This window comes from Halichoeres trimaculatus, unplaced genomic scaffold (assembly GCF_033239565.1).
Source record: "Halichoeres trimaculatus isolate MK-OKI-2021-1 unplaced genomic scaffold, fHalTri1.1 fHalTri1_scaffold_11, whole genome shotgun sequence".
Classification (NCBI taxonomy): domain Eukaryota; kingdom Metazoa; phylum Chordata; class Actinopteri; order Labriformes; family Labridae; genus Halichoeres; species Halichoeres trimaculatus.
Genome location: NW_027437189.1, coordinates 22,669,465 through 22,687,837, shown reverse-complemented (window position 1 = coordinate 22,687,837; position 18,373 = coordinate 22,669,465). Strand labels below are relative to the sequence as shown.

The following is an 18,373-nucleotide window of genomic DNA, read 5'->3' as shown; positions in this document are numbered from 1 at the left end:
CGCTCACTTATCACTAGGTGGTCATGGGTGTGACCTGCAACCTGTCAAATTGGCAGATTTAAAAAAAAAAAAAAACAGTCAACAATGGAAAATATTTGGTTAACGTGACTCCTGCTCCCAAATCATTATTGACTGAAGTGTTCAGTCTGCTGCGGTGAATGATGGGGGACAGTGGGCATGGTATTAGGCTGTTCTTTTATTGATTTGCAGAGATAGATGTTACAATAGCAAATTTGGATAACAAGGGGGCTGTTCATCAGGTTGCAAAGTAAAGGTCTGTATGCAGGTCCAGCCATTTGGAAGGAAAACTGATTGTTTTACCGACGGCGGAAATGAATTGATTAGCGATATGCATTAACCAGGTTAAAGGCCAAAAAGAGTGTTAAATTCAATGGTGGTAGCTCTCACCATTACAGGCACTAACAGCAGGATCACTGCACCTGTGAGGCTGTTTAAAAGCACATCATGCTTATGCGTTACTGTTACCGATGAAATACCCAAAGACAGTGGATAATCCTTTGGAAAAGTCTGACAATAAGGCGCTGTACAGCAAATTTAGGTTTGAGAGAGACAACATTTTTCAGTGAACAGATGAGATAAGGGAAGCAATCAAAGTATTAAACTGGCAAGGCCCTCTGCTGTCAGTTTTACGAGTTGGATTTGCTCTTTGCTTCGATGCGTCTGGGTCCTTCCAAGATGTGTGTGGTGAAATGCTGGAAACACCACAGGCATTCACTTTGTTCAAGATTGCCAAACAATCCCTTTCTCTTTGTTTATCATCTGATTGACTAGCTGATAACAGCTGATTGTTTTTTCTTTATTCTTGTAATTAAATGCTCATTTCTTCCACTGAGAAATGTTTTTCTTTATCTTTTCCCAGTCACACTTGCCAGGTATATCGCTGTTTATGTGAAGTAGGCATGTGCTATTTGACTTTTTATGATGGAGTTTTCCAGGAGGTTCCCCAAAATCATGATGTAGTCTGCACCTGTGTTGCTTTCATGATGTAATAAGTTCACTGTCTGATTATTTGCAGTCTTGCATGCGGCTAATGCTACAGCCAAATGGGCCGTTCCATCACACTACGTTAGGACTAACGCTCCTGTCTGTTTAATGGCTGGATGTGCATATGAACCTGAGTCTTTGCTGATTTTGACATTTGCTGGTACTGAGTTAGGGTCAGCGTTTCCAAAGTAGCTTTCACATGTACAGGACAAGCCCAGAGAAGAGACACTCCATTAGATGTCACTTAGTTCAATGCAACCTGAAAGTTCCTCAGAGGAGCTTTAATGTCTTTAAGTTACTTTAACCCCTTGATGTCTGTTGTCGTAAATTTGTGACATACCCTGTCAGGTCTTGATGCAGCTGAAATGACCTTTTTATATCAGTATTGCCTATTGATTAATATTCTACACAAACCAAAGATCGTATCAGATCCACTATGTCACAATATATTGGTCAGGGGATAAACTTGTCTTGTTTATCTATAGAATATAACTTAGTTATAACTATTGTGTGTACTATGCTTAAATTAACAATCTCCACTTAATTTAGTAACTGTAAGAATACAAAAAAAACATAAATCTATCTATTTTTATCATTGTTAATTAATTCAGGTAGTAAGAGGTTAATGATTTGTTTTATATGTGTAACCAAAGTGTTTTAGTTACACTGTTCCCATTTCCCCTATAATAAGTCCCAAACCATAAAGATCTTTTTCAGAAATGTTTATGCTAAAGTTAAGTTTTGGCAGAAAATATTCAGAAACAGAAAAGGTTTAAAAGGATTTACGCAAAGTAAGCGCTGTGGCATTACTCTAACACTAATTCTCCCTCTTTATATCTCCACAGGTACGTTCTGAAGGAGCTTATAGAGACAGAGAAGCACTATGTGGTGGATCTGGGGTTCATAGTGGAGGTAAACCTCACCGTCTGCTGGAGAAAAACATACAATCTGCACTGACAGAGAGAGGACAACTTAGTCATCCACCCAGTCTGTCTAACAGAGCCCTAAATCCTCATCATCACTTCCCTCCACTCTCCTCTCTCCTCTTTCCTCTGGTCAGCCTTCATCACAGTGTCTGCGCTCTTAAGCGGATTGGGTGAATTATTAGTTTGAGAAGTGATATTTTGCAAGGCAATCTGTATCCTGGTGCTTTAAAAAGCTGTGGTTATTTTGGTCTAAGGAGGAATTTTTCCCATCTGAAAGTTCTAAAAAGCTAAATGGTGTTTCTGTGTGCTATTAAGAGTCAGGTGAGAGTTTTTGCTGATGTGAACAGCACCTTTATTTGTCATGTCTTTACAGGGCTACATGGCTACAATGAACTCCAAAGGCATACCGGAGGACATGAAGGGAAAAGACAAGATTGTTTTTGGGAACATTCACCAAATATTTGACTGGCATAAAGAGTAAGTTCCCGATATTGTCACAAGGGAAAAAAAAATTGATGAGGTTGCATTCAAAGCAACCAAAGTGTTGTGTTTGAGGTCAAGAGGTCGACAAAGGAACGAGAGGGCAGGAGGCAAATCTTACCTTTTGTTGGGGTGTTGTTTGTGTGTGTGTGATGTGTATTTCTGTGTGTTTTCCTCTTCGTAGCTACTTCCTGGGAGAGCTGGAGAAGTGTTTGGCAGAGCCCGAGAGGCTGGCTCAGCTCTTCATCAAACATGTGAGTATGAATGTCTTGTACACAAACACGAACACATTCACACACGCATCAGTGGCAGTGTCTGGGTCCGCTTCCTTGTGCTGTTTGGTGTGAGTGTAAATAGAGCTAAGAAAACATGCGGGGCTCTTGTTTATCCTACACCGTACCTCTCTCCTCCTCTCTCAGCTGCCAGCGTCTCTCCTTCCACTTCCTTGTTACTGATACGTCTGTGTTTTTACAACAGTATACACACACACACACACCGAGGAATGACACACTGGCCGATATCCAGTCTGGGCTGGACTGGTCAGGAAACACCGGGGAAAAAACAGGCAGAAAAGACAACAAGAATATGAGGAGCAATAACAAACGCTCAGCCCAGGCTCTTTGATATGAAGGCTTTTCCTCAGCCCAAACAGCGACCTACTTCTTACCACATTATCTAAGCTGAAGAATGAAACAAGGTTATGCATGCAACATCACTGCTGCGTGTGTTGTGTTGAGGAAAGGATGGAGCAGAAGCAGGTAAAGGGTCACAAGGCTTATGAAGAGAGGGACAATTAGATCTATGTCAATTGGTTAAGTGGTGGCACATGCAGACCGAGCAGTCGTGTTTTTGACCAGCTCGGCTCTACCTCTTACCACATCCACCCTCTTTTCCTCTGTAGCTTCTTTAACAGTTTAATAACACCCAGCTTACTGGATAATCAACTTAAAAGCCTGCAGGAGGAATAAAGAAACTTGTAACTACATCTGAGCATGGTGTCAAACTGTGAAAACAAGCAGACTGGGAACATAGTCTTAATGAAAAGCAGAGAGAGCCTAGTCTGCTTTAACAAGAGCTGCGTCACAGACATGCAACATGTGTGTGCACTTACACTCATGCAACATGCAAACAGACAGACAGCATGCTCATCGCACACTTTTACTTATTATTTGCAGAAGTCCCCTGCAGGGTTACGCGATGTCCATATTCAGGCGGAGCTGCTTGCTGGTCTCTAGGTTACAGAAGCATGTAGCCTGTTGCTAGGTACGGCTTTATACCTGCGGGCTCTCAAAGGCTCCGGTTACACTGAGGGAAAACCGGGTAAATTATACATCACCTTACACTCATTTACATGTAAGGATGTTAGTGCTCAGACTAAAACATCTGCACTCCTGTGTTAGTTTGTCATGGAAGAGAAGACAGAATTAAAGAACCAGAGGTTGAAGAAAAAAATGTCCTGCACAAAAACACCTGTTACTGTTTTGTCCCACTTTCAGACACATTTTCAATTATGCGTAATGCAATTCAGCTTTTTTTTCCCCCTTATTACAGGCTAACATCCAACTTGTATTCACTCCGTGGGTAAAATATGTCATTAATTCAGCTGGATGCTTTTCTAATGAGATGTTTGTCTGTGCTTTAATGCAGGAGAGGCGTCTGCATATGTATGTTGTGTACTGTCAGAACAAACCCAAGTCAGAGCACATTGTCTCAGAGTACATTGAGACATACTTTGAGGTAAGTACACTTCGTTGTATGACTTCCTGTAGCTTTCAAACTCGGCTGGGTTTTGTACATGTTAGGCTTGTTAGAGCCCAATATGTAACACTGATCTGAAAAGTAATGCTAATCTGAAATATAACAACAACTCAAAATGTAATAATAGAGGATATTTATGTTTTATTCTTTTATTGTTTTACAGGTTTTTTTTATTATTTTGTCTTTTTTTTTTTTTTAACTATTAAAGCGCTTTGGTAGGCCACTGGCTGGTTTTGATGTGCTATAAAAATAAAGCTGGAGTTGACATTGACATGACAAAAAAAATGTGGAATAATAAATGTAACAAATGGTCAATCATGTAACAAGATGCTGAGCCCAAAACACAATAACCTAAATAATGTTACATTGTGGGTCAGTTTTATTACATTTAAAAAAAATAAAAAATTCTGGGTCGTTGTAGGGCTGAACAATTAATCAATATTAAACCAACATCGCAATGTAACAGAATGCAATTTTTAAATCGCAAAGGCTGCAATTAGAAAAAAAAGCATCATGTGCACAGACCTGGAGGGAATATAGTAGCTTGTACTTGTTCTCCCTTAAAACCAGCCAAAGTCAAAATGCTGTTTTTTTTCTGGCAAAAAAAAACCCTGTGGGCTACAAAGATCCATCCAGTAGATCATAGAGCCATACCCCTTGGTCACTTTTTTCTGTATGGTTTGTTACTCTTACTGACAACTGGAGGTCAGTAAAATTTCACAGTGTTCCTTTTTCTTTTTCAATTAAGAAATGCAAAAAAGACTTGTTCAAATGCTAACAGTATCTTTTGTTGGTTAGTCATACTATAAAATGACTTAAAACTTGTGTTAAGTGAACAATGCAGAAGATAAAGGTCCCCCCCAAAAAATCGTATGCTAAATTGCAATTGCAATATTGGTCTAAAAAAATCGCAATGAGATTATTTTTCAAAATCGTAGGTCGTTGTCGCTAACTGGGCTCTAACAAGGCCATGCAAATGACTCTGGCTTCAAGTTGTTTTAGGATTGCTCATGTAGATTTGATGGGTGAATTGGAGCTGTTGCCTGAAGAAGGGTCAGAACTGAGCAAAGTCTTTATTTTCACATTACTAAAGTGCTATTGTGGGTCCTTACCTGCTCTCATTGTTACTCACCCTTTACTATTTAGCCATTCAGTTAACTCTGTTCCTGAAATCTCAAAATGAGGAGGCCGGATGCAGAGTTTGTTCAATGTTTACCTCAGCTTATTTTCCAGGTTTAAGGCCTGTGGTCACCATCAGCAATCTTGTACTGGTAGTGCTTGTGACTTAAATTTCACCCTTCTCCTCATCTCCATTACTTACTGAAAAAAATCAATAAGCTGTCACAGGCCCTTTCCCCCCTTTGCTTCCCTCAGCAGTGGTCTGTTAAGTTAGTCTCTTCAATCTATTTTCTTCATTCTTATTTTGTTTGTGTTTTATATTTTTTGGGAAGAAAATAGAAAGGATATCATGTTGTAGCATTAAAACAGTTTTTCGCTCCAAGTTTCTCCTTCACTTAACTGTTGTTGTTGATTGTGCTGGTAGCAGAGGTCTTGTCTCTGCTTGATTTTAATTGGTCAGTGATGGAGAACGGACATTAATAACAGCAGCTCCAGAAGTTAAACTTAATTTGACAAAGATCTCGGAGACAAAAAAAGAAGGATAACACATTTATTTTTTTTCTTCACATGTTGGGCTCTGAAAATACTAAACTCTAACGGTGTTGTATAAAAATGTGCTCTGCCAGCATGCTCCAAAGGATTACACAGCCTCTGCAGCCATGGTGCAGCTGCTTGAAATAATTTTGTTTTGGTTTTGTTACTGATTTTCTCTTTGACCCCAGGCCTTGGGCATGCTCATGTGTCACCAGTTCTCTTTGGCCTGTCGATAATAAGCCATTAAGTATGCATGAAAGCGTTACTGTTCCCATACTTAGTACATGTATTATACATGACCATGTGGTTGTATTTTTAGCTAGCATCTGTTATTCAGATTCCTTCTTTTCATTGACAGTAAACACAAGACAAACAGACAAGCAGAATAATCACTGTGATGTATTGTCTGAGAGGGGTTATGCTGGCCTGTAGCTGTTGTTTCATGTGCTGCGGCTGTCATGCTAACTGTTGTTGTGTTGTTGTATCCGTCTCTCCTGTCAGGAGCTGCGGCATCAGCTGGGCCACAGGCTGCAGCTCAACGACCTGCTCATCAAACCCGTCCAGAGGATCATGAAGTACCAGCTGCTGCTCAAGGTGAAAGGCAGAACACTGCTGAGCTTTTGACACACACTCACACACACACAACACCTTTACACAAACACAAACATTCTGGTGTCCACTGTGCAGCTGTCTGACGCTCAGCAGGGCCAGTCATGAGATTGCAAACATTATAAAACCACATAAAGAACAAACCTTTGTGTAGAAACCATGATGACAGGATGTCTACTTTCCAGCCAGAGAAGAAGGGGCAAATTACATAAGACTCTGATTTAAACAATCATGAGTAATAGTCTTTGAAGAATATCATAAAATGACATCCCTGGAACAAAACGAAGCTCCTGATATAAAACTTTGCCCTTTGGCATTCAAATAAAAGCTGGGTTCAGCCTCCATAAATACTTCACCAGATGTCCTCACATTATTTTGAGTTGTAAAACTGGAATTCTCTGGTGACCATGCTGTGTTTATTTGAGCAGGACTTCCTCAAGTATTACACCAAAGCTGGGATGGACACAGAGGAGTTGGAGGTGGGTGTCCTAATGTAAAATATAAGGATGAATTGCTGTTTAATGTGATTTTTTAAACACTGTTTCTTTTCTGTTCTTGTTTTGAACAGAGAGCAGTTGAAGTGATGTGCTTTGTGCCAAAGCGCTGCAATGACATGATGAATGTGGGCAGACTGCAAGGCTTCGAGGTATGTCTCTGGAATTTAGGCCATCCTTAAAGTCCTCAAAACATTTTTCATGCCAACTATTCAGCTCATTAAAATCGCATTGTAACCGCTTCCTCTCTTATTGTGTTTTAATGTCTTTAATAGGGGAAGATCACGGCTCAGGGCAAACTACTTCAACAAGACACCTTCACCGTCACTGAACAGGACAGCAGCTTCTTGTCCCGAGCCAAGGAGAGGCGGGTCTTCCTGTTTGAGCAGCTAGTTATCTTCAGTGAGCCAATCGACCGGAAGAAAGGTTTCTCAATCCCAGGATACATCTTTAAGAACAGCATCAAGGTAGGCGCCCGCTGAGGATCAATGATCCAGATTCATGAGCAGAAGAAAGTACATTTAACTCCCCTGTTATGAGTTACACAACAGACTGAGAACAACAGAGCCACTAATTCTTGCCTACATCAGCTCACATTGCATAATCCCACAGCAGGAGCGTCTCAGAGGCTTGCACATGTTGGTGAAGTGTTTATCTGATCACAGATGTTAATCAGATGTGATATGTTCTAGGTGAGCTGCCTGGGGGTGGAGCCCAGCGTGGAGGGTGAAGATGCCCGCTTTGTGCTGACATCACGCAACCCAGACGGGAGTGTGGTGCGCTTCCAGATGCTGGCGTCTTCCCCTGAGATCTGCAGAGCCTGGGTCAATGATGTTGTGCAGATCTTGGAATCACAGCGCAACTTTCTTAATGGTAAGTCCCTGCTGAGCTGTAAAGACACAGAACATCCTCAGGATCGATAAATCGTGCTTCAGCCTGACATATCTTCCATTTATTGACTGTGCAGTCAGTTCTCATGAATAAGCAGTTCAGCATCAACTGAGAGATTTTTTTTGTTTGTTGGTAAAGTCTTGTTCTGTGTGATTTAAAAAAATATTAAAGTAAGTGTTCTTTTTTAAAGTTGTGGTTTGGCTACGTTCAGTCTACTGAGTCAAATATTGTGCTTGCTCTTAAATGTTTTTGTGAAAGGTGTAAGGTTTTTTTGTGACACAGACAAACACAGGGTATTCTAATTAAATCTCCTTGCATATGTGAAAAGTTTATTAGTGTCAAACAAATGGTTAATGACATGTCTACTAAAGCAGAAAAAAGGTGTTTGTTGTGTATTTTTGCTCTAAATGTTTCTGCCTTGGTCCATGAAAGTCTACTTCTGCCAAAACTACAACAGCAACAACAAAGTCCTATACAAAAACAAGAAAAACCATAGTTGTGCTCCCAATGAGACAGTGTATTAAAGGGACTGTGGGGACTTTCTGAGTGATATTGAGTGAAGTCTCACTTCTAGCTATATGCCTGATCGTATTCCACAATTTAAAATGAGATTATCAGTGCCAAAGTAAGTTATTTTAAATGCTATCCCACAGCTTCCCAACAGGACCTGATTGATTTATGGCACTAGTTCGGTTTTTCTCTAATGAAAACAGTTTCTTGGATTCTACAACTTTACAATTTCATTTAGCAGACACTTTTGTCCAAAGCTACAAACAATTCAAGCAAGAATGGATTCATTTGAAGTAATGGTGGACAGTGGAGCTGGACTGTCAAAAAGAACTAGGATAGAAAGAAGAGCAGAAGAAAACTAAACTGTAGAGTGATAGAACACGGGCTAAAGGCTTAAACATGAGCTAAGTTGTTTGTGATCATGTGCTTCACAACTCACATGCAGCAGTTATTCTGCAGTGGTCTGTTTAAACTTAGACTATATCACTGAAATGAAGAGTAAGGTTATATTAGCTCTGCGTAGAAGGTGAGTGCTTGTAGGACATAACCAGGCTGTGACTTGTACAAAATATAGCTGGCTACACAATTTTACTACAAACTGTTGCAAAGTTTGTCTCTTTACACATCCTAAACAATAACGCTACGTACTATGCGGGACAAAGTTGTCTTGAACAAAGAAAAGTAGTGTCTGAAAGGAGATCCCCCATTCATTTGCTCAAAGAAAGAAAGAAAGAAAGAAAGAAAGAAAGAAAGAAAGAAAGAAAGAAAGAAAAAAGGAAAGAAAGAAAGAAAGAACAGAAAAGAAAAAGAAAAAGACACGCCTTATTAAGAGTCATGTCCTTGCGACAGCAGTTTGAAGTGGTCATGAGAAACAGAGCCTTAATCTTGGAAAAACACTAGCTTTTCCATATAGTCCTCACAGACCTTTTAAATCATTATAGTAAATTTAACTGAAAATTTCTTTTCCCCGTGGAATAAGTGCTTGAACCCCATCCCATCCCCTACCAGCCAAAAAAATCAGTCAAAGCCATCAACATCAAGCCTGTCTGTTTTTATACAGTTATTTTAATGCCCCGTAAAGCAGCTGGAGGGTAATTGTTTGACAGTGATGGAATGAAGACTGCAGATGTAGCCATTTCTACAATTTCCATGACATGTATTCTGAATCATTAATGCATTTGACTATTTTAAGTAAACATAATGAGATAAACTGAATGCTTACCACAGGAGCTTTAGGGGAAGGTCAGTTAGTGTTGTGTAGTTGTAAGTGGATAAATGTTTCTGAGGGGTTTCGTTTTGACACTACAACTTTCAGTTTTGGTAAAGTGTTGGTAGTATCCTGTATGTCTTCCCAAGAGTCTATAAGAGAATATAACCATGATAAAATGTTGTTCTTGAATTCTTATTTCTTAATTTTTTACATTATAGTAAGTTCTAACTCACTGTTTTTACATATATTTTTGTAGCTGTGTGGGGTTTAGCTGTGTCACTCATGTCATTTCTTGTAAAACTTTCGTAAACAGCTGCAGATCGTAAAAGCATTCTCCTCATCCTCTGTGTACTCCAGCTTTACAGTCACCCATTGAGTACCAGCGACGGGAGAGCAAGTCTAACAGCCTAGGCCGCTGCATGAGACCCCCTCTGTCTGCCGCCAGTGCCCTTCGGCCTCACTCCTCTGCCTCCATTGACCGCCACAAGCTGCCCTCCCTCCACTCCCACAACATCTCCTTACCTACACTCTACCTGCCCAGCCAAGGCCAAAGCCAAGGACCCAGTGAGACGTACCCACCGCAGGATGTAGGTGTCCTTAGGCACAAACTGACTGATAAAAACTTCAACTGGTGATATATGCTCGTAATGAGCAAGGTTATAATAGTTTTAGATTTGTCATTATAGTTTAGTTTTAGTTAGTTTTGAATTTTTTTTCCCATTGCAGTCTAGTTTTAATTAGTTTTAGAGCAGGCGTTCTAGTTTTTATTTAGTTTTGAGTTTTGCAACAAGGCTTAGTTTTAGTTTAGTTTCAGTTTAGTTTAAGTTTTTCATACCCTATTAACCAGGTGCAGGATTGAAAAAGGTGAGAGTAAATATTTTGTAATACTGTTTATTTTCCAGTCCAACATAGTGCTCACTGCTCAGTCAATGCTGATACTGAACTGTTGGCTGCTGCCTTCAACACAAAAAAATAATATAAACTTAATATAAAAAATATATACATAAATTATATAAAAATAATGTTAACATAAATTACATAAAAATAATATAAACAAAAACTATATAAAACAATATAATATGAGCTTAAATACTTAAAAACTTGGACTCTCACAAGAAAGACAGACTTAAAAACAATTTAAGTCTGACTCACATGCAATTAAACAATTACAGATGCTGTGATTCATTGCTCCTCTATGTTTTGTCGCAGCACAGCACACAACCAGTCAGTGCAGTAAACAAGAATGTCCCAGTACGTCGCTATGATGGTGCCGTACAACACTGACAACTGCTGAAAACTGTCGTAAAATTGGTTGGGAAAATGTGTTGGATTAATTTAAATCCTAAAGGCTATTACCATTGTCAGAAACTAAAACTAAGGGCATTTTCTCTATCATTTTGGTTAGTTTAAGTTAGTTTTGAGAACACGAGATACAGTTTTAGTTTACTTATCATTTTTGTTTTCTGTTTTTAGTTTTTATTAGTTAGAGTTAACTGCAATGTAGTTTAAATTTTAGTTTTCGTTTTTAGTTTTGTTTTATTTAACTATTATAACCTTGGTAATGAGTGACTGACTTTTCTTTGCATTTACAGCCCACTGTGGCCCAGCCGTGCCCTGCTGACTCCCACGCTGTTTCTCCATCACACGTCCAATTGGGTTTCACTGATCGGCAAAACTGTCAAGCTGTGTCAAATGGACTGTACACTCCCACCACACAAAGTTCACAGGTAGAAATGTCCACATGGTGGACGCTGCGTGACTTATAACATGTTTTCATTTCCATGTAGCTGAACATTGTGCTCCACGGGCCATCATTATTATCTAACACCAGCAGACTGAGAGTTGGTGAGAAAATAAGCTGCAGGGGGCTTGGAAATAATAGAAAAATAATGGACCATTGTAAAAATGTCTGACAGTAATTCTGGTGTTCTCATTATTGTTCATTAAAAGATAAAAGACTTTAGTCATGGTAACCCTCTATTAAGACAAACATACTGTGAAGGGATTTCTGCAATTATGCAAAGAGCTATTTCTCCCCCTATTGGCGAAAAGAGGAATCACTGAAAATCATCTGGCAAAATGTTTGAGGCAATTTATTAATCAAAAAAAAAATGACGCATCTCAGTGTTGTCTAGAAACTATAACTCACATTTCTGTGCTTAATGTTGATATAGATGCATAACTCTAGGTGATAAGGTCTAAAACTAACCACAACATTTGTTTCTTTACAGTTAACAATGCTACAAACACACGAGTACAACTGCCACCTTTTCTTAAACTACAAATAATAACCGTAATCACAGTCCTTTGCTTTAGTGCAGCAGTCAGTTGGGTCGTTTTCTTATATGCAATGATAAATGTTGATTTTGAAGTCTCTTAGTGGGTCTGTTAAACCTCAGAGTTCTGATGAAGCTTGGCCTTCATGACCAGAAATGGGGTCTTTTCAGGCTCCGGGTTTCATACTAAATTCAAGAACGATTACTTTGGCTTTTCTGGTGTTGGGATTCAGTTAGCTTTGCAGATAGTGTCTGGACTTCCTCATTGTAAGCTAATGGATTGTACATCCTGTTGTTGGCCTTAGATTAGCACAAACTACCCTCTGTCATCACTGAACTTTTTCTCCTCTTTGGGACAGGGTAGCAGGCCAGCTGTTGTTGTTCTCCACCTCTCTCTGTTTACTCAGGCTGGATTGATTCAGTTCAAACTAACAGGAAGCAGACAAGGAACTCAAAGAGAGATGCCTATCAGAGGCAGAAACTGTTTCCTATACTCATGCAAGATAGCAGGAGGGTATAGTGTGCTTTCCAGAGCTGTGCACCATAATTTATCTTAAGACTGAAAATACAGTTAAAGATGTTTGTAAATGGAAGTACTCAATAATCTAAGTGTTTTTCCTTTTCACTCCAGCAGAGGGCAGCAGAGGGCTGCAGACGGGGCCAGCCTGCTGATGCCGGGAGCCAGCCACAAATGTTGGGCCCTTTAGCTGGACGGCGCCCCAGCAACCTTGCTCAGCTGGCCGAGGATGACCTATGAACTCTGACATCATGTATGTCCTGGGTCAGGAGGACAGTAGCTAATGCTACAAATGTGGAGACAGTGATCTCCTGTCTCTTAGTGCCAGGCTGGACCTTGACCTGGTTCAGTCAGAATCTATGGGGAAAAATTGAGAACCTGAAGGATTATGAGAAGGAATTGTGGGCTGCAACTATAAAGTGACTTTGCTCCTGTTTATGGAGAACCATTCATTCGGAGGTAACCAACTTTTGCCACCTTTACTGTACATGAACAGCACCCAGTGTGATGTCACTGGGCTCAGAGCGAAAACACTAAGTGTTATTACTTTTTTTTCCCTGAGTTTGTATACCGACCTCTTCTCTCTTTCAAAGGGCGAGGGGGATTCGTTTGACAAAGATTCATTCCTAACCGGGGCAGTCACTGGAGTTGTGTATGTGCCTGAATGCATGTTTGTGTGGATGTGTATGAATGCATGAGAGGGTGCAAGGAGTGGCAGCTGCTCCTCTTGTACCTTCTTTTATTTTCTGATGCCCCATTGTGAAGACAGCACAGTGAGGTACAGCTACTTTAACACATTTTGTCATTCCCCTGCTGACAACTGAGTTTGCTGTTGATGTTGACAACAACGGGAAAAGCAGAACACTTGATGTGAAAATGCCACAAGAACTTGATTCACTTGGACTGAGAGTGAAGAACTTTCTTTCAGAGCTCCTGTGTGCTCTCTTATTCTGTTTGACAGGCCCTCCTTTGATCTGGACAAAAAAGGCCTGATGGTGCCCCCTGGAGGTTTTTGTGGGTATGACGTCATATCAGAATACATTTTTTTTCCTCTTTGGGCTGCTCCAGAGGAGCTGCTGGTGCAAGAAGTGTGTTCAGAGGGACTGCTGTGCTGACCCAAAGTGTTGCATGCAACATCTCCTTGGTGATCGACTGTCACAATACTACTTTACACAGATCCTTCTTTACAGGCCAAAGCAAGTCCTTAAAAGTGGATTGGTTTAAACTAATATAAACTGTTTTGCCATGTCAAGGTTGTGCACCACTTTTATTTCCTCTGTCATTTTAAATTCTGTACTGTACATACCATAAAAGCAATCGTGTACATTTTCAGTGATAAAGAATGACCCGTAATGTTTTATTGTTGGATCAAATGAAGGATAATATGTTGCTGGATGGGTGGTGCTTATGAATCTGCACGCTCCCTCTTATTCAGACAACAGTGCCAAAAACAGATGCTCACCACTCAGAGACTCATGCTCTTTCTTCATATTGAGTTTGCTTCTTTTCAACAACCAAACATAAGTGTTACCACGCCTAAGTGAGAAAAAGAGAAGAAAAGTAGAAGGAGTTCTTCTCTGCGGCCAGTAGAGGTCCCCATGAGGCTTTCACCTCCAGTAGAGTTTGATCACACAGCTTCACCAAAGATCAATAGGCTTCATATTTCAGCACTTGCAACGAATGAAAAGCTGCTCGATAATCAGTCCGAAAAAGAAAATTCATAATAAGAGTTCTGTAAAAAAAAAAAGAAGCACATTCAGTGAGTTGAAACATCACAGAATTGATCTGCGGTTCATGTGACCTGATGTGTTGAACGGGAATGAAACTGATCAGAGGGGGTTTACATTTAAACATTTACACTTAAACCACTACAGGGAACCAAAAGAAGGAGACAAAACCAGGAGAGGGATTGTTGATGCCATGTTTGACTGACTATAAACAGTTGTATCATATCGAATAATAATAATAATAAAAATGTGTCTTTTTGGAGCTGAGTACATTGTTAATCATTCACAAAGTCATTATTTCAACAACACTCTATACTCCAAGTTTTGCACACATTTATTTCTCTTTTATGGCTGTTCTTTTGATCTGAAATTTAGTTCTTTTTAACTTTTTGACTTTATTATATGTGCTCATTTCTTGGCAGCCTTAATAATTAAAATATTAGCACAACTGAAGTATTATCTCGCTCTGGGCCCCTTTAAAGCTGTAGATTCCAGTATTGGAAGCCTCTGATGAAGACAAAAGCAGCGCTTGCTCGGGCATCCCCCCTTGGAGAAAGTTCAAACAGGATTAAAAACAAAGAGAAGAAACCCCTGGATGAGCAGACATCTGGTTGGCTGGCCTCTGAATAAAGCCCCATTCTGGGCAGTAAAGCAGAGCCGATCGTAACACGGCTGTGATATATGGAGGGGTCGGGACAGAGAAGGGGGAGTGAAGGGGTATTAACTTTCACAAGGGTGCAAAATCAAAGGGAGTTCCTGTCACCACCGAGGGGGTCTCGACAACAGGGGTCCCATTCACAGGGAATTCTTCTCCTGTGCTCTCTGTTGCATCTGTTGACTCAATCTTCTCCATTGAGAGAAAGAAAACACTCATTAAAGCCACATGACTGTGAACTTGATTGCAGCAGGCGAGACAAACAACCCCGTCAATGGATTGAGCATTTACTTTGAGGTGTGAAAATCTTTGAACAGCCCACCATGTTAGGGCTTCTTTAGGGGCTTCTTCCTTCACACCCGCAGCACAATGGCAAGCATTTGTATTCTGAATGAAATCAGATTATCATTTAAATAAAATGTTAGATCTTTTGGGAGCCCTGGGGGCAGCAGAGATTCACACACTCATTCAAAGAGCTGAGACATTTGAAACCATTGACTTTCATGAACATTGACTTCACAAGTACGTGTCAAAAAGTAGGAAAATAACACTAATGGAAGCAGGAGGATTGTTCCAGCAAAGACAATGTTTATTAAAATTGACATGCGGCCATAACCCAAATAAAACTGTTCATGAGATTTATACATAATTTACAAAGAAGTTAAAAATTTAAAATGTCTGATAATCATATCACTACTTTAGTGCAGATGAGACAAATCTGCAGATCAAAGACTTACATTTTAGAAATGATCTCTACCTTGAAGTGAGCAAATTAGCTTTGGAATCACATCTAATGGATTTCTGGAGAAATGATTTTTTTTATGTATCAACTCATCGCTGGAGTAAGGCTTACACTTTTTTAAAACATAATGAGAGTTTCAACAACAGAGTCTGGGAATCTGTGTGTTTTGCGTATGTCTGCGGTCTGTTACACCATCAGTTATTTACAAAATTAGCCCAAAAATCATTTTCTGTCATTTTAAATGAAAACAAATCTTCTTTGTTTTGTTTAGTTTCAGGTGAAACCTGTTTGTGGAGCATGTTGAAAGCACACTGAAGTTGGTTAAACTCACAATTTCACAGAAAAATCTTCAAGTTGACTTTAAAAGGTGCCTTGCTTCACAGAGCGCACAACAACTTTAGTTAAAATTGTCTCTTAATATATTTTTATTATTCAACTGAGAGTCCGAAGTAGAACTTTGGAACAGAATATGTTAAGGGAGCTTGATGCTTACCCTCTAGTGCAAACCTGTGTCATGAAGTGAGAGTCACAGTCTGTTCATTGATTATATTTTACGAACACAGCAGAACAGACAGTTTACTCTCTTTTGATGTTTGCGAGCAGAGGGTCCGTGCCCTGAGACGGCGGCCCTGACCGGCTCTTTCTGCTCTGGTGGGTTTTGACGTGTTTGGAAAGATGGTCACTCCTCATGAACCTCTTCCCACACTGCTGGCACCCGAAGCGCTTCTCACCAGTGTGCGTGCGAAGGTGCCGCTGCAGCTCGTCTGAGCGGGTGAAGCTCTTACCACAGAAGAGCCAATTACAGATGAAGGGCCTCTCGCCGGCGTGCCACCGCAGATGTGCCTTCAGGTGAGAAGTCTTCTTGTACACTTTGCCACACTCTGGGATGTGGCAGATGTGCAGTCTCTTCTTTCCAAATTCCAACCCCCCGCCGTTGGCCTGGCAGTTGGGGCACTTGCACCGGCGACAGCGGCGGGTGGAGCTAAGCAGACCCTTGGATGTGCCCTGAAGGAGGGCAGCTATTTGAGGTTGGTGGCCCAAAACCAGCTGCCTACCTATGGAAAAGGGGTGGCTGGATGGGGTGGCGTTGGTTTGTGGAAGGCTCCACCACTGCTGTGATTCCTCCACATGGCCCCCAGACAGGTGATGCCTGGTGGAGGAGTTCTGGAGGAAGCTGGGGAAGTTTTGTCCTACACTGTTGTGCTGAGGATAGTATGCACTGTTCGCCTGCGCCTGAGAGGACAGGACTTTGACGGGTGAGAGTTCAAAGGAGTACGAAGACGGAGGTTCAGCTGGAGGGGTGAGAGGCAGCTCATGGTGGTGGTGATGTGGGTGATGATGATGGTGGTGGTGACCCAGGCTGGACTGCACATGTCCAGGGAACTGCACCTTGGGCACAGTGAAGGTCATCTGGTGGGTGCTAAGGGCAGTACTTGGCGTCATTTCATTGCTCCACAGTTGGAACATTCCAGAAGTGGAGCTGACGGTGCCCTCGTATGGAAACTGGGAGCCTTCTGAGCCCATGGTGCCTCCAACTTGCCAGGCCTGGCTGCAGGTTGTGGCCAGGAAGGAGAGGGCGTTGGGTGCTCCCTCTGGAGAGGAGCTGGGCGTCCGGTCCTGGGAGGAAATACAAAATTGCGTATTAACACATGGGCTACTTCAGTGTAAAATATATTCTTTTTTTGTTTTTCACCCTACTTATTTTTTAAAATGTTTGTTTGTTCTTTTTTCCTTGATAACAGGAACTTGTGAATCTTCAATAAAAATGTTGGTATCTGCCACACTGTCAAGTTAACTTGAGGCTAATAACAATCAGAGGAAACGTCATAAAAGTAACAAGGCATTATACATTTAATTACTTCATCAAAGCTTTTTCTTTTCAAAGTTTTGAGCCAGACTTCTTTACTTTTTGCCTCAAATGCTTATTTGTTTACTAACTCAATCTTACTCTATGACTTGCAGCTCCTTGTAAAAAAAGTTAAACCATTTCAGGGGAGTGAAGCACGTGCAGCATATTCATTCTCTGGTAGCTACAAGAATTACAAAGCGTTTCAGAGAACAAACATTAAAGTAGAAAGGTTAAAACAGGACCTACCTGCAAAAAGGTGTGCAAAAAGTTGTCAGTCCTTTGAATCGCCAGCGCAGCCATCTGTCCTCGCGCTCCTTCACGCACCTGCAACACAAACTGCGCCGAAAAGCGACGACGCACGGATTCAGAAGTAGAGCTCACGAGGAGGAAAAGATGCTCACATTCGCTAATTTGGTGACTCAGACTCTTTGGCAGAGCAAACTGTGAAATCCAGCATCATTTAAATCCCTCTCTGTCCTCTGTGTTTATGTTTTGAGTGCGCTAGCAGTCCAGATAACAAGGTGTCGGAGCAGGAGTGTGTGAAGTTAGAAGCAGAGAGGCGCGCGCAGTAAGTCCTCGCGATCATCTCAAAGGCGCCTGAGCTGCATCTTCTCTTTATAGAGAGAAAAGATCCTCTCAACGGGGTCTCCAGTATGATGCACGAGAGCCAGTCAATAGAGAGGAGATGAGAGGGAGGAAGGAGGGAGGTGGGCTGTTAGGTGAAGGGGTGGGCTACTCATAATTTCAGTGAATTTCAACCAAATGCTGACCTTAAGAGCTGACTCCTCCTCCAATCGTCTTAATAAAAAGTTGTGTCATTCTCTCAGAGAAACTTGTTCGCTTAAATCGTTCGGACTTTTCACGTACTGTTCATTTTAAAATACAACACAGAACTTTGTGTAATACAATTTAAAACTCTGCTTAGTTTTTTAAAAAAGTGTATCAGCAACTATTAATGTGCACATTTAGCTTGGTATTTTGATCATGCGCAAAATGCTTAGTTTGCTAAAAAGATCTAAGTTAATACAGCCAGCTTAGTCAAAATAACTCTCACTCCGGGAGTATTTGCAT

At 40.8% G+C, this 18,373-nt stretch overlaps 2 protein-coding genes across 4 annotated transcripts in view; one reads left to right on the top strand and one right to left on the bottom strand.

Moving 5' to 3' along the window:
- The window catches only part of arhgef25a (Rho guanine nucleotide exchange factor (GEF) 25a), a 67,662-nt gene extending 53,381 nt beyond the window's left edge, over positions 1–14,281 (top strand). For 2 of the 3 annotated variants that reach the window (XM_074682268.1, XM_074682270.1), the window contains 12 exons: positions 1,851–1,917; positions 2,305–2,408; positions 2,596–2,665; positions 4,059–4,148; positions 6,324–6,416; positions 6,860–6,910; positions 7,000–7,077; positions 7,201–7,392; positions 7,618–7,798; positions 9,894–10,123; positions 11,129–11,263; positions 12,444–14,281. In XM_074682268.1, the coding sequence (XP_074538369.1) occupies positions 1,851–1,917; positions 2,305–2,408; positions 2,596–2,665; positions 4,059–4,148; positions 6,324–6,416; positions 6,860–6,910; positions 7,000–7,077; positions 7,201–7,392; positions 7,618–7,798; positions 9,894–10,123; positions 11,129–11,263; positions 12,444–12,569 (1,417 nt within the window). In that variant the 3' untranslated portion in view covers positions 12,570–14,281. The remainder of the gene's footprint in view (positions 1–1,850; positions 1,918–2,304; positions 2,409–2,595; positions 2,666–4,058; positions 4,149–6,323; positions 6,417–6,859; positions 6,911–6,999; positions 7,078–7,200; positions 7,393–7,617; positions 7,799–9,893; positions 10,124–11,128; positions 11,264–12,443) is intronic. The other variant, XM_074682269.1, reaches the window with a different exon arrangement.
- A 1,040-nt stretch (positions 14,282–15,321) lies between these two features.
- On the bottom strand, positions 15,322–17,941 carry sp5l (Sp5 transcription factor-like). The gene is made up of 2 exons (XM_074681811.1): positions 17,549–17,941; positions 15,322–17,070 (listed from the first exon to the last, which is right to left on the bottom strand). Exons 1-2 carry the CDS (start codon positions 17,600–17,602, stop codon positions 16,030–16,032), a joined length of 1,095 nt encoding a protein of 364 aa, XP_074537912.1. The 5' UTR covers positions 17,603–17,941; the 3' UTR covers positions 15,322–16,029.
- Positions 17,942–18,373: the final 432 nt, after the last annotated feature.